This window comes from Schistocerca gregaria, chromosome 4 (assembly GCF_023897955.1).
Source record: "Schistocerca gregaria isolate iqSchGreg1 chromosome 4, iqSchGreg1.2, whole genome shotgun sequence".
Taxonomy (NCBI): Eukaryota; Metazoa; Arthropoda; class Insecta; order Orthoptera; family Acrididae; genus Schistocerca; species Schistocerca gregaria.
The window spans coordinates 203981897-203998772 of NC_064923.1; the positions used below are offsets into that span (position 1 = coordinate 203981897).

General features: G+C 40.1%; 1 protein-coding gene across 1 annotated transcript in view; it reads right to left on the reverse strand.

Moving 5' to 3' along the window:
- Positions 1-16876, reverse strand: part of LOC126267982 (trypsin-7-like) — a 134323-nt gene that overhangs the window by 18366 nt on the left and 99081 nt on the right. The window contains exons 5-6 of the mRNA XM_049973328.1: positions 16186-16391; positions 2485-2542 (exon numbers count right to left, since the gene is read on the reverse strand). Of these exons, the coding sequence (XP_049829285.1) occupies positions 2485-2542; positions 16186-16391 (264 nt within the window). The remainder of the gene's footprint in view (positions 1-2484; positions 2543-16185; positions 16392-16876) is intronic.

Consider the following 16876-nt stretch of genomic DNA (forward strand, 5'->3'; position numbering starts at 1 on the left):
AGATGCTTATTTCTGTTTTTGTTTATAGATTTATGAATAAAGCCTTATCTATGTTACTTGGATTAGTTTTGTGTGTTACTTGGTTACTACAATTACAATTTCTAAAAATTGGTTGATTTATTCAGGAGGAGGGGCTTTATAAATTGAGCTAGTCAATGATACGTTGACACACTTCTAGGCAAGCAGTTATTTGGCTTGGCATTGATTGTTCTTGGATATCCTCCTGAGGGATATTATGCCAAATTCTGTCCAATTGGCACACTAAAAGGTCAAAATCCTGAGCTGGTTGGAGAGCCCTGCCCATAATGCTACAAACATTCTCAGTTGGGGAGAGATCAGGTGACCCCGCTGGACATGTATTACATGCATGGCCCAGATATAAGCAACTACACTTCTGACATGTTTGTATGATGACAGATCTGTGTAGTCCTGATCATGTTTTGCATTCATTTTACTAAGTCACATGCTTCAATAAGAACGCTGTGGAGCAAATCCAAATATTTGATGAGGCTGATTATTTACTGAGACATTCTACATGCTTGGTATCCCATATACCAAGATCATCTAACATTCGGCCAATCTGAGGACACTTAAATCAGGCAAAATGTGTCATTGATAAATAAATAACAAATTCATATCTGCAACCAAGACCGACTGTTTCTTCATTATATATCAACTGTGTCATGATTTGCATGTGTTGGAAAACGTTTTATCTGTGAATTGATTATTATTTGGAAGAACTGTCGATTGTTCAGCAGTATTTGCAAATAATATGTAACTAGAATATTGCACTCAGTTATCTTAAAACATTATCATACATGCTTTATGTTATCAATTTTAGAGTTACGTAACTCAAACCTCAGATGTGGCTGTTCACATCAGTTGTCCATGGTGTACACTGAACAAATATACTAGAGTGTACACAAAAGAGAACCCTGTGCCATCTTTACAAGATGATGATTCAAGAAGATACTAGAAATAGTTAAATATAATGACATTGAGATGTACACCTGTCCAAGAGAAATTTCAATTTATGTTCTGTTAGACAAGCATATGCATCTTGAAATCAGTATAATTATTGCTAGTCTTCTTGAATTTTCTGCTTCTTAAGTTGGTTAGCAAAGTGGATCTCCTGTGTGTACACTATTTAAGTTGCTCAATGTACTCTATAGTCGATTATGGTGAATAACCACATGGCATAGTACAGAATTATATAACTAAAAAATCAGCAGCACAATGTTAGTATGGATATCATAAATAAAGACAGTAGAGTGAATATTCCAAACACGTATTATATCTGGGATATGATGGTCAGTAATTTGTTCAATTGTCTTCTAAACTAGTCAGCTGTCACCTCAAGGGTAGAGAGAGAGAGAGAGAGAGAGAGAGCGAGAGAGATGGATTATACCATTACCAATGGGCAGGAGATAATACCCTTCTGGTCTGACGTAGAAGTGATGATATAATGTAAAGCAGTGTAATTGTGGCACCTATTTTGGGTGTTTAAGAAAGCTTTTTGAAGCACACTGGAAAATCAAGGAAAATCATTATTCTTTTTTTCTCTAAGTGAATGTAATTTCCCAGCAGCTGAAAGTTCGGAAAGTATAATTAATTTTATACAAGACAGCATTATGTACACTATTAGCATTATGTATTTTTCTCAGGTTTCATTGTACCTCACTACACAATTCACGGTATTTAAAAAAATTAGAAATTAAATAAACAGGAAGTAGTTAAAAGGTGGAAATAAAAATTATGCTCCTATACATAAATAAATAAGGCAGACAGCAAAACACTTTAAAACTGTAGTGAGCAATTGTTATGTAGAATCAAAGAAGTGGGTTAGAAGGAAGACTTTCAATGTAAATTTAAAATTCAGAAACTATTCACTCCTGTTTTTCAGATTTGTGAACTAAATGTACTTAAAATTTTTTCTCAAAAAATTGAGAAACTCCTCCACAGCCCTCAAACACTTGTTGTGCGGGATTAATAGTGTTGTTCTAATAACAACTGACCACTGCACCCCTCGTCACAATGGTTTATAGAGTGTAGATGTAGATTAGCACCAACAATCTTACTAATATAGGAACTCATGTCACAATTTAATGATGGTAAGTTTCATCCTACTTATGACTGTTCAGTTCAGTTGTGAAAGCAAAGGACTTACACTCATTTACGTGATAAAAATTTAGGGCTACATCTAAAGTCCACAATTTCAGTGGCAATGCAATTTTCCTGGAACATGAATATCTGCTGCTACCTAATGCATGTACTCTGTATCTTTCACATTTGACAATTCCTCTAGTGAGAGATAAAAGGGAATGTTCACCTAGTGTTAAGGACTTGTTTAATCCTGCAGAGTTTTCCTTATTGTTATTTACATCTTATTTAGAAATTTGTAATTTTGTTTGCCCATAAACTAACTTTTTTATTGTATTGGAGGTCAGGTTTAGAAATAACGGTGTGGTCTATGTAGAAACTTACCAATGAGTTCAAACCTTTTGTCATCACGTTCCCTGCCAAGAGGTCCACCACTGTCACCCTACAACAGAATATTTTAATCCGTTAGTCATTAAATGATAACTGTAACATACAATATGATTTACGTATATCAGTTAACATTTTGAACCATTATTAATGTTACTGTAACACCTTATAAATGAAAGTAACTGTAGAGTTACATTCATATGACAGGTGATACTTCAATGGCCAAGTTTATATAAAGCTATCTATGTGGACAGTATATTTGTATGAAGTGAAAATGATCTATAATATCTGGATTCATAGTATTTTTGCTTAAGACCTTATAGTATACAGAGTGATATTTCGAAGTTTACTGATGAGTCACTTGCAAAAAGTACAGACAAATTACTGACAAAGATTTCTCTTCCACTTTTTTGTTTGACCAACTGTTTGATCAGTAATTTATGTCAAGGCATTTGTTTATAGGAATGACCTTTGGAAACTGCTGGTGTGTCTTTGTGTTATGTGTTGACAATACTGGTATGTGACAGATATGTACAGAGTGTTTCTATTTAAACTTCTGCTACTGAGCCAATGTAGACAGAAAACTATTTACTATATGGGAACCCAACTTTATAGGAGTGTTGCTTAGACTGTGCACTGCAGGATGTGCGTTGTTAGTTGTGTTGGTGTCAGGATTTGCCAGTAACAGTATAGCTTCATATCGCTAAAACACAAGAATCAAAATGCTTTACAGTTACAGACAGTTAACATAGGTCTGGACAAGGTAGGCAGAATTTGCTTGTAAAGCTGTTTTATCAAAAACAATAGCAATAGTGCTGCTGCTCTTCGTGAGTATCAGTGCACTCGCTTGGGTAACAGCTTTGCGCAGGGAGTTGATATGAGATTGTGTGGTGGTTGGAGTGAAAGGATAAACTTTAAAGCATAATAGGTAAAAACTTTTTATTGATAACATGTTCTCTCTATTTACAATACTTGTTAAAGTTTAAGACGTAAAAAAATTATTGAAAACATTACGACTGTTTATAATACTTGTTTATAAACAACATTTTTCATTGCTTTATCTGGCGTACATATGTACAAATTTTTCGAATTTCCTACATGAGAGCAAACTATGTACAGTTGACTGTGAGAGAAGTAGGAACCTTTGAGATTGATGGGAGAATATTCTAAAGTTTGCCCTTGTGCTTTGTCAATTGTAAAACTGTAGGCTAATTTGATTGGAAATTGCAGTCTTTTAAATTGGAATTGCAGTTCAGTGGTGTTCTAGGGATAAATAATGTGTGTCCTTTGTACATTCCAGTCGTAAGTTCGATTTCGGTGATGATGTTCGATAGGTGTTGACGATCATCCTTGTTCTATTTCATAGTTTTGGTGGGTTGAGATTTCGGAGTAGTTTGATCGGAGATTCAATTTTAAGTCGAGGCAGTGTAATGGCATACTTCGTATTTGCAGAGAGTTTAGAAATTCTATGGAGAAGTTCATACATACTTCAACATTTACCGTCATGTCAATCGATTTGTATATTCTCTCTTCACCTGGAATTTTCTTTTGAAGTTGATATCGTCGACAATATTATTTTTAATTACCAAAATTGCCTTTTAAAATAGCCAGCCGGACTGGTACAGTTGTGAATAAGTTTTGGATAAATTTGGCGAAGATTTCGTTTTGAGCAGTGGCTATGTTTGCATTAAGTTTAATGAAGCCGGTCATCTGGTCGGTAGGATCTGTGCCTTCGCATATTTGTAAAAGTTGTTGAGCAAAATGTGCTGTTGTTTCATCTTTCAATAGTTGAACTCTCGTATTTTTTGTTAGTCGCAGTATTTGAATGTGTGGCCAGAGATGTGATTTTTTTAAGGATGCACTGATCTCGTCTAGTACGAGTAGAGCTCCTCCCATCACCTCAGAGTTTCCTCTCAAGTCTTTCAATGTTCTGTTCATGGCTTCGAGTAATGTTTTATGTGACATTATGAATTCGTTCCAGAAGATAATTTAACAGAAGTTCACCCTATCCAGATATTCTTGAGATTTTACATACCGGGAATTGTTCTTCGGCTATATTCAACGGTAGTTAGAGGGCGTCCTCCTTCCACAGGTATGGCTGCAATGCCGGATGCTGCTAGTGCAAAAACGTTTTGCAGGTACCGCCTGCTGAGTCCAAGTAAACAATTCCGCTAGTGTTGTCGATCCGGCCCATGATAACGTAAATTTCCTTTTGATTAACATTGAGGAGTAATTTGTTGTGAGCAGTGTACTAAAGTAGTTCGTTGGTGTTGTAGCCTCTTTTCTTTGTAACTTCGAAGTTTAAGACACTAATAGCATATTTTTTTGTGTTTCCATCTCAAGTTGTCCTAAGGTCTGGTTGTTTATTGCTAAACATTTAGGTTGGTTCTTGGCGAATGAGTGATTCATTGAACAAGTTGTCATTGAATTCCACGGTCAGTCCACGAGGAGCTTTATGGATTTGGTAGAGTATGTCATCACTCATTACTCTCTTTGAAGGACTCCCGTAGCTATTCGCGATCCTTGGATGATCTTCTACTGGAATTCCTTGTTTTCGTCATTGAAAGATTTTTCTTGTTGTGTCCCACGTAGGCTTGGTTGGCTCTGAGCACTATGGGACTTAACATCTGTGGTCATCAGTCCCTTAGAACTTCGAACTACTTAAACCTAACTAACCTAAGGACATAAAATACATCCATGCCCGAGGCAGGATTCGAACCTGCGACCGTAGCAGCAGCGCGGTTACAGACTGCAGCGCCTAGACCCCCTCGGCCACACTGGCCGGCTCCACGTAGGTAGGGACGTCGAGATGTAATTATGTTTTCCCGAAAGTATCCATTTGGCACAGTTTGTAAAAAACTGTTAATAATGTGTTCTGAAGTGGTTCGCTTGCAATTTTTCTGGCGGTGTCTTCCGTGAAGTAAACTCTGTCCATTCTCCAAATGTACTGTTGGATGTTGCATAGTTGGTACGCGTTCGTGTATAGGAAAACCGAAAATTCGCCACGCTGCTTCGTTACTGTTGATGTATCTTTCCATTTTGTACATGAGGATCTGTTTTGTTTTCGCTATCTTTGACTATTTGAAATATTGCCATGTCACACTGCCTTTGTTCACATACTTACAGACATATTTGATGAATTTCACTGAATTGCAGTATTCTACGTTTGATCACCAAGCGGTAAGCATACAACTCCTTGTAAGTGACTTTTTTTGCTTGTTTCTGCTCCTATTTTATGTTGGATATGTTTCACATTAAAATGACATCCGTCCTCTCCGTGCAGAAATATTAATGGATATTGGAGGGCATCATACAAGTCGTGTGTTTCTGGAATGCAGTCCTCTTCTTTGTTGTACAGTTATATCATTGCTTGTGTTTTCATTGTCCACAATTAAAATGGCGACTTCGTTTATCTGTGGTGCATTGAATCGGTGTTCGTGATGGTATTTTGTCGGCTGTAATTACAACTTTATGGCCATCAGAAAGCATGTAGTCTAGTGTTGTTTTGAATATGTGAATCAGTTGATTGTATTTGTGTAAGATCTCTGTACATCTTGGTGTACTTCATGTCTCAATCACCGAGCGAGGTGGCGCAGTGGTTAGACACTGGACTCGCATTCGGGAGGACGACGGTTCAATCCCGCGTCCGGCCATCCTGATTTAGGTTTTCCGTGATTTCCCTAAATCGCTCCAGGCAAATGCCGGGATGATTCCTTTCAAAGGGCACGGCCGACTTCCTTCCTTGTCCTTCCCTAATCCGATGAGACCGATGACCTCGCTGTCTGGTCTCCTTCCCCAAAACAACCAACCAACGTCTCAGTCCACTGATATTCATGCTTTGTTGATCAATTTCTGTTTATTCATTTCAGATGAAATATACTTGCTGAAATTTATGCTCTTCCATGTTATGAAAGAAAAAACGTGATTGGTTTAGTAGCGTTGATCGAAGTGAGACCGAAAGAAGTCATTTGGAAGCAGGCGTCGTACAGTTTTTTTATTTTGAAAAAAGTGTTTTATTTTTTAGTTTCGTCGGTCATGTAATGTAAAAACTCCTACGGAGATGCTTCCAGTGGTAATAATCGAAATTTTCCATTCATGCAACGGATTCCTGGCGTTTCTCTACTGGATTTTTTCGCGTTGCAGAATTGGCAGTTGTTAACCATTTTTCCGATTACGACGTGTTTATGTTTGTTACATTCTTTCGTAGGGTTGTAGTGGAATGCTTCATCTGTTAAGCTGTACTGTCTGCGTGTCCGCGCTTCTCGCAGGGTGATGTTTTCGTGGCTGGCTTGGGTTCGCAGTCTTTTATTATAAAATTGTGTCGCAGTTCTTGATAGGTGGAAGCACAAGCGGCCAAAGACACTACTAACTAGGGCATAGCAACATATGGTAAACTAACATACTCAAACAAGCGACAAACGTCGGCAAGCCCCCTGCATATCAGCAACACTGACTGGTAATTACCAGCTGCTATTAGAGCCGACCAACAGGCCACAGCAGGGACACCGACGAGCTCGCCCACTGACGCACAAACAAACCGCCAACATCACCTTACACTGTGCATCCGATATGAACGAGAGCTCTACACCGGCATCCAGCGCCAGCCTCCGAGCAACACAACCGCACAACGTCAAAGGTATCGACATGCATGATACCCACTACTAACAGAGACTACCTTTGCACGACCTATCGCAGGCAGCAAGACATCCGCTATTGCTCTTTACCACCCGACCTAACTATCGCAGAGGTTTTTTTTCCCTAGGCTCTAGCCTTGGCACTTTTTTTCCTCTGCCCTTCAAACCGCTACCCTTCGTTCGACGTCGACCCAATCTATCTCCAGATGAGCGCGTATTAATGTATAACCCTAACCAGACGTACGCAAACATCGCAGTACCCACATCCTACGACACCTCACTTTAGTGGATACTAACCGTTATGCAGAGATGGCAGTAGACCTATTGAGTTAGCCATCATGCCGGTGTGGGCGTGGAAGGGCTCCACTTTTTTTTTTTTAAATATTGATTCTTTAATCCATTCATTTCTTTGCTTCTCATGGTGCTCAGTGTCGTTTGTTGGGAACTTAAAAGTGATTTGCGCTCTTTTTCGTCTCTATAATTTTTTCGCTGTTCTCTTTGTTTTCGCGGTTTTGCTTCAGAATTAGCAAGATCTCCTTTTCTTTTACGTTTGGGCATTGTTTAAAATATAAATCAAATCAATTTTTTGTTAACAAATACACTAAGTACACTTTACTCAGTTTTCACATTTTATTTTCGATTTATATTCAGTAACTGAATCACGCTGACTACTCACACTTCACTGTTTGTTTTTATTCACTCACTTTTTCGGTTCCTGTCGTTCGAAACCACGACGTGTCTTGCTTTATATACCCCTACCAAGGTCAGCCCCACCAGTAGCGAATTCAGGACCTTCCAAAAAGGTTTCGAACTGTCCACAATGTTCCAGAATATTCCATGTCATTCGAGAGTGTTCTGGAGTGTTCCACAACTATCTGCTATGTCCCGGGGTGTTCCCAAACATTCTGGAATCTTTCCGAATGTTCTAGACCAGGGGTTCCCAACAAAATTTTCTCGAAGACTCTCTCATCGATCATGATTGGTACCTTGTCATATCACAGTATCAAATACCTAAAAAAGCCAAATTAAAAGTCTTGTTATACATTTCCTATTTCTGGTACTTAGAAAAAACGTTGACATATTCATTATTGAAAAAAATGTTGAGCTTAAAACTTTTCAATTTAGCCATAATTGTTATTGTTAAATTTTTGATTATTGCTCAAAATCTTTGTCTTCAAATATGGGTGTTTAGTACAACAAACTCCCTAAAAAAATAAAAAATGAGTATGAATTGAAAAGACAGGAAAAAATTAAAACTGAGTGTATTGGTCTTTCAAGTGTACTACACTTGAGATTGCATTGAGTAGACATATGTGAAAAATAAGAAAACACTAATTTCATACAAGGTATTATTTATTTGAAAAAATACAGTTACAACAGAGTACTCTGTCAGTATACAGTTAGTTTTAATTTTCAGTTCTTAATGAGATGAGTTCAATCTGACCTTTGAGTCCATTACTTCCGAAAAATTGGGTTCCATACTTGAAACTTTCACTCTGAAATCCGACGGCATGTCTAGCCGATTCCTATATTTGTTTTTCATGAAACACATGGAAGAAAATGCTTGCTCAAACCGATATGCGGTTGCAAATGGAAGGATCTTTTTCATTGCCTTATCTCCAAGTTTCTTGTAGTCCTTGCGTGCTGATGCCCAGAAGTCTGTAACTTTATCACCGATGAAAATGTTTATCATCGTACCACAGCTGGACAGATCCACAAGTTGATCTTGCTCTTCTTCAGTGAGGCCTTGGATTTCTTCTATTTCTTTCACAGCTGAAGGAATTTCGAATCCATCTCTCGTCAGGCTCAGGGAAATACTCTCTAAAAGTAGTGACTAGGCTGCGTAGATTGCTTGGCTACATTGATCTTGATCTGGTCAGGCAAATTCTCCTCCGATGACTCCAAGAATTGTTTTAAAGTAGAAAAGTTACACTACTGGCCATCAAAATTGCTACACCACGAAGATGACGTGCTACAGACGCGAAGTTTAACCGACAGGAAGATGCTGTGATATTCAAATGATTAGCTTTTCAGAGCATTCACACAAGGTTGGTGCCGGTGGCGACACCTACAACGTGCTGACATGAGGAAAGTTTCCAACCGATTTCTCGTACACAAACAGCAGTTGACCGGCTTTGCCTGGTGAAACGTTGTTGTGATGCCTCTTGTAAGGAGGAGAAATGCGTACCATCACCTTTCCGACTTCGATTAAGGTCGGATTCTCGCCCATCGAGATTGCGGTTTATCGTATCGCGACATTGCTGTTCGCGTTGGTCGAGATCTAATGACTGTTAGCGAAATATGGAATCGGTGGGTTTAGGAGGGTAATACGGAACGCCATGCTGGATCCCAACGGCCTCGTATCACTAGCAGTCGAGATGGCAGGCATCTTATCCGCATGGCTGTAACGGATCGTGCAGTTACGTCTCGATCCCTGAGTCAACTGATGGGGTCGTTTGCAGGGCAACAACCATCTGCACGAACAGTTCGACGATGTTTGCAGCAGCATGGACTATCAGCTAGGAGACCATGGCTGCGGTTACCCTTGACGCTGCATCATAGTCAGGAGCGCCTGCAATGGTGTACTCAACGACGAACCTGGAATTCACGAATGGCAAAATGTAATTTTTTCGGATGAATCCAGGTTTTGTTTACAGCATCATGATGGTCACATCCGTGTTTGGCGACATCGCGGTGAACGCACATTGGAAGCGTATATTCGTCATCGCCATACTGGCGTATTACCCGGTGTGATTGTATGGGGTGCCATTGATTACACGTCTCGGTCACTTCTTGTTCGCATTGACGGCACTTTGAACAGCGGACGTTACATTTCAGATATGTTAGGACCCGTGGCTCGACCCTTCATTCGATACGTGCGAAACCCTACATTTCAGCCGGATAATGCACGACCGTATGTTGCAGGTCCTGTACGGGTCTGTTTGGATACAGAAGATGTTCGACTGCTGCTGTGGCCAGCACATTCTCCAGATCTCTCACAAATTAAAAATGTCTGATCAATGGTGGCGAAGCAACTGGCTCGTCATAATACGCCAGTCACTACTGTTGATGAACTGTGGCATCGTGTTGAAGCTGCATGGGCAGCTGTACCTGTACACGCCATCCAAGCTCTGTTTGACTCAATGCCCAGGCGTATCAAGCCGTTATTACGGCCAGAGGTGGTTGTTCTGGGTACTGATTTCTCAGGCTCCATGCACTCAAATTGCTTGAAAATGGAATCACATGTCAGTTCTAGTATAATATATTTGTCGAATGAATACCCGTTTATTATCTGCATTTATTCTTGGTGTAGCAATTTTAATGGCCGGTAGTGTAGTTATTGACTTGTTTTCTATCCTTGACCCAGATCTGACACTTTTTGACCATAGCACTAATCTTATCCTCAACTTTGCACATGTCTACATTTTTCCTTGTAAACTCAAGTTTACGCAACTGAGCAAAGCCAAGAGAAGTTAGTGAGAAAATGCACGTACTTTGTGTCAAGAAGAAAGCCACGAACCTCGTCTGTAAGTTCAAAAAATCTTGACAAGATCCTACCTCGAGAAAGCCATCTTACTTTCGTATGAATAAGAAGTTGCTCGTGCTCACTGCCGATCTCTTTACACAACAAAGAAAATAATCTGGATTGCAAATGTCGAGTTTTAATGTAGTTGATGATTTCAACTACTTCGTTAAGTATCGTTTGCAATGGTTCAAGCAATCATTGAGATAATTATTTAATGCAGTAAAAATATCGTCTGCTGTTTTATGCAGGAGTTCGCATGAAAAAAGAAAATCTTCGAACACTTGGTCCTCCCATAAGAATAGTTCAAAAACCAACATTATAGCTTTTTTGATATTTCTGTGCTTTCATCAAATTGCAGAGGGTACATGTCACTCATGCAAAGTCTAGCCAGCAATGTTTCTTCGATGTTAACTGCCGTATCAGTAATTCGTCTTTGAACAGTACTATTTGAGAGCGGGACAGTTCCTATTACCTTAGCAAATGCATCACCTAACATTCTCTTGCAAAGTATTATTGCTGATGCCAGTATAAGTTCCTAAGCAATGTGTGGTTTTTCCCACATTTAGCAACAAGCTGAGCCAACTCGTAAGACGCAAGGGTTTCATTTTCATTTACATTTGCACCACAGTGTTTGGTAATTGTTTTACGAGATGTTTTCAACTCTCCTAATTTATTTTTGAAAAAATCTAATGACTTACTCTTGTACTTTTGGTGCTTTGTTTCAAGATGGTGTCGGAGTTTTGCTGGTTTCATACATTCATTCGAAAGGCTTTCATAGCAAATTACACATTGAGGTTTAGGCTGTTGCTCAGGCCCAGTGAACGTAAAACCGATTTCCAAGTAATCAGAGCTATATTTTCTAATTTTTCCAGTAAGCTTAACACTGATCTTGGAAGGGTTAGGTTCAAGGGACGCCGACGATTTAGGTTCAATGGACACTGACAACTTCGGTTCGAGAATCATTGACTTACTTGCTTGAACATCAAATGGATTATCCTCCTCTTCATCTGTAGGCCTTTCTCGTTTTAACGAACCACTTTTTAACCAACGGTCCACGAACTGTAGCTTCCGCGAAGAACAACGCTTTACAAACACTACTGTTTTAGTACAGAATATTGAATATTTAAACAATACGGATTGTGAAAGCACTGGCAATAAATTAACACTGGCCGATTGTCGCCTGAAATGCGAGTTTCTGTGTAAAGTGACTGTCGGTTGTCAGCTGCAAGGAGGCAGCGCGCGCAGGCTAACGCCATACAGCGGGACAGTTTGCCTCTATCTAATTCTAGTTTTGCGCTTGAGTGTGTTAGTGTCAGTTGCTCTAGGAAGACGTTTGACGCAGAAATTAGCCTTCGCCAAAGCTCTGCTCATGCAGGAAGCGGCCGAAACAAAAAATCTGTTATCATACGAAATATTTTTAATATATTTTTTATTCTAATAGCATCTTGCGGACCCCTCTGGCATAGCTCGCGGACCCCTGGGGGTCCGCGGAACACCTGTTGGGAACCACTGTTCCAGACTATTCCAGAACATCCCGGGTCATCGTGGAACATTCCTGAACATGCTGGAGTGTTTTGGAATGCTATCGAATATCGAATGTTCTGGAATTTTTCCCCTGGGAGCGGCCGATGGCTAGTTGCGTCACAAATTGTTGAAAAAGTTACTGTTTCCATGGTTGAGAATGCTGGACGCAGGGTGCGATCTTCAAGCAGGGCACGAGCTGTATCACGACAGCTAAATACTTCATGGTCCACCATTCGAAAAGTGCTGCGAAAAGTTGTGACACATTACTCGCCAACTTTTGCCACGTGGTGCAGACGTTCGAGTAGACTCTGTTCTTCTGTCTCTTGCAAGGGCTCAAGTTGACGATTGTGGCCTTGGAACATTTTGTGGAGTTAAGAAGCACACTTCATGCTCTTTGGGGCAATGAACACTCACAGTTGTAGCATTTGGGGACAGTCCTGCGAGCGAACGTTCATGAAGCTCCCCCTGCATAGTGAAAGTGTCACTGTGTGGAGTGGCCTCATGGCACAGTTCATGATTGGTTCATTTTTCTTTGAGGAACTCTGGCCCCAACGACATGCAGCATGAATGGCACATATTACTATGATCTGCTTTGCCACCATGTAATCCCTGCCCTACGAGAGAGAGGTGCGTCGGACGCATCTGTTTTGATGCATAATAGAGCTCCAAGTAACACTGCTCATGAGGTCATTTGGTGACTCCGTAACACATATGGAGAAAACAGAATCATTGGTCAATCGTTCCAAACTGTGTGGCCACCAAAATCACCAGATTTGCACTCAGATGATTTCTGGCAGTGGTGGTCATGGTTTATCGATGGGGCATGTTGGAGACTGAAGATAAGCATAGTGAGGGAGGTAGCCAACATACTACCCGAGATGTTTCAAGCAGCAGTAGAGAAATCTCTAGTGTAGTTCCAGGCTGTTCGGAAATGGTTCAATGGCTCTGACCACTATGGGACTTAACTTCTGAGGTCATCAGTCGCCTAGAATTTAAAACTACTTAAACGTAACTAACCTAAGGACATCACACACACCCTTGCCCGAGGCAGGATTCTAACCTGCGACCGTAGCAGTAGCGCGGTTCCGGACTGAGCGGATGGATATTATTACACATACAACAGAATCACCTGTGATTCGTATGGCAGCGTTACATTTCTTACATGATAAGACCGATGGCTTTCCCTTATTTTCGATATGTCTACGACATTTTTTTTCAATAAAGTAATGCAAGACTGCATGTTGCCAGAACCTTCTTCAACAGAGAATGTTTAACTGCTGTTCTGGCCGGTGTGTACAGATTTCCCACCCACTGAAACGATCTAGTCACGGGTTGCCGACAGAATGGCATGCCACCATTCGCAAGTCGTATAATATCCACCATGCAAGATGATGGGCTGTACGGCGATGATAAACTGTTGAAGCTCCTCTCTATGCCGCCGCATAGAGGAAAGTCACAAAAATGGGCACCATGCTGACATTCGGTGGTACTCCAGGCATTGTCGCATTGTCTGTGTGAATACGTATTTTACTGCAAATAAGACAATTTCCGTACTCGAAGTGCATGACAAGGCTGTACAATGCTGCATGAGCGAGAGAACAATTTGTCCTCTCAGACACTTGTCACTGAAACTGAAAAAATCACTTCTACGCATGCCTTAGTTACAACTAAAACTGTAAATACGACTGCAAAACGAACACAAATAATTAGTTACTGCTTAGACAGGACACAAAAATCTTTACCTCTAGAGAGATAACTTTCCATAAAACAATGTATTGTTTGTTCAGTTCATCTAGGGATCTCTCCACTAATACGTCAAATGAATGTACTGACATTCTCACGAAACAGAAAAATGTAACACTGTATTTTCGTAATTCACTGGACAATGCGTGAAATTTCCTGTTTAAGTCTCGACCAACAACGAAGGGATGTACCCAGAACGTCTGCTTTTTCTGCATTCTCTTTTAATTTTGACGTCGCAAACAAACAAGCACAGCTATTAGTTCCATATCGATACTGAGCACAGACTAAAGTAATTCCTGTGGCTTTTATGCTGGCGTCTTGCAGCGGCAGACCGTTGCACTGTCATTAGGTTGTCGCGGGCTTTGCGACCCCATGACGTGTTGTTTCCATCCTCTAATCTTTTAGCTGTGGGTTTTTCGCTCGTCAGAGAAAGCCTCAAAAGGGGGAGGGGCGTCTCTGCCGACCGTTTTGCAAAAAGAATGTCCCTTCACATTTTATGGAGGCCTAGGATTGGTTGTGAGCATATTGCATAGTCATGTTTAAATGTTTTATTTTTACCTTTTTAATTTACTTATGTTTACCTGATTTTTCCTTTTGTAACATTAGTTCAGCAAATGGTTAAACATCTTGCAAGAAAGTTATACATTTTAAACCTCATCTTAAGTCCCCCGACTCATTATATACTCTTATAATGCTTTCAACCTTTGATCAAGATATTTTACTTCGTTTGTAAGAGACACGCCAATGGAACCTTTTTTCAATTTCATTTACTGCTCCCCCCTTCAGCCTATTCATCAGAAAGTATTCAATCGAATGTTTTTGATTTGTTGATGAGTTCCCTGTGTCAACTATCGACAGAATTCGTGGTCCTGTGTCGCTAGTTAAAAAATTTCAGTTGGTATATTAGGATGTTCCAACCATTGATTGGCCATATGGTCTGCGAATTTCACGACCTTTTTTCCACTGATCATTTCCTCCATTATTACCATCTACGCTTCATAAACACTGTTTGGTGGAAGGTGTGCCACTGCAGCAAACATGTGCCACAGAACAGTCAGACCTGTCTCTATTCCTGTATTCCCCCGTTGTTCCTGGTTCTTATTTTCTCTTCCGTAGACAGTAGTTAAAGTGAACATTGCAAACGGAAAGGGATGAAACTCCTCTTTCACACAGGATTTTCTCTGCTGCTTCACAACCGAATGCTATGATTCCTTTGTCAGGAACAGACCCATCGTTAATTATATAAAAAAAGAAACTTTTAGCTTCAGTTAACATAAAAGTTTTATGAGTATGGCACCACGTCATAATTTAAAAAACTATACTGTAGAAAGTAACATTTCGACCACGCTAGCAATGGCCTCACAGCATCCCCAGAACTTTCTCCTGAGAGGAGGGGCATGGGGCAACACTCATAAATAGTCTGTTTTGATATAAATGAATTGATCAATTTTGAGACGTGGTATACCATAATAACTAATTACTGTAATTACTAAAGGTAGCAGAATAAAATTCCTAGAGAATTGATGATTATCCATTCAATTCTATAAGTGAATGAGAATCCTGTAATGAATAAAAACTTGATCTCCAGAACCTGGAGGCGGGTTGGGAGGGGGGGGGGGGGGGTGGAGGGCACAAGTGCTCCATATTGCTCCCACCCCTTTGCGGACACCTTTCCTGAGGGGAAATTGTTATTCGCCGCCAGCGCTTGTCCAGCACCGAACCAGTAAATGAATACCCCGTGTAAACACGTGAGGCATTCTTTTAAAATGCTTGTAGTCTGCCTGAAACTACAGTATCACTTGACTTAAGCGTCGTAGTTATGAGTGCTAGTGATATGCTGTAAACTTAACGCGCGCTCGTGGAACTGCAAACGACAGGATGCAGCTTTATATGATTTTTATGATTTCAATAACCCAGACATATATTAGCATATTTCAAGCTCGTACACCATATCATACGAAAAAATCAAGAGTGACGCGGAAATTGTTTTAGGAGTAGGCGTGACAGTTAAACTTCTTTAACAAGTTTAATAGCCATTTCAAGAAAATAATTGTTGCGCAGTCAATGAAAAATCGTTCTTTAAATAAGGAAAGCAAAGTAGTCTTGGATTTCACACAAGTAAACAAAACGTTAGTGACGTTAAACAGAAAATACTCTCTGTCAAAGCTGAGAATGGAGACGTCTCTTAGGCTATGATTAACATCGTTAGATACATTAAAACATTATATTAGCATTCATTGTTACTTGTTAACAGATTCAGAGTTAAGTTACCTGGCAGGAGTCCTTCATGCCATCGGGGTACCCAGCACACATCATGTTGTCTGTTATCATTGATTCTCTGTACTTCGTGTTTTTGCGGCATTCTTCATTAGTCATGACAGGAACTTCTACTTCCTGGAGGATACAAGAAGCTTTTCCGTCTTCCTGTAAGGTTCCCCATCCCGTTGCTACTGCTTTTGTTCCTTCATATAGCTTCTCTGTAAAACAAGAAATTAGGTAGTATGCTTTTAAATATATAGAGCTTGGTCAAAAATATTGAAACACCGCGAGAAAAGCATTCTTAAACATAAATGCAGAGGCTAGCCAAGCTTGCAGGTTACACTGTTGTGGTTCACCTCGAATGCCACATGTGCAGTGTCCTCAAAACGTTGCAAGCGTCAATCATAGTCAGAACCGTGTTCTGTTTTGTTGTACGTGCTTTATATCGGAACTGTGACTTCGAACTTGGGCAAGTCGTTGGTGCAAGTATGGTGAGCGCTTCCGTAAACAAAGGTAGCTGAATGTTTCAAGGGTCACCATATCGCAGACTTCTACTACACACTGGGAAAGCGGAAAAAATAATCTGCTAAGTCACAACACGTTGAGTGATCATGAGAGACGGTCATTGAAGAGGATTGTGGCGAAAAATAAAAAGGACGTCAACTGCAATGAATGTGGAGGAAGAGAACTGCAAAAGTCACTA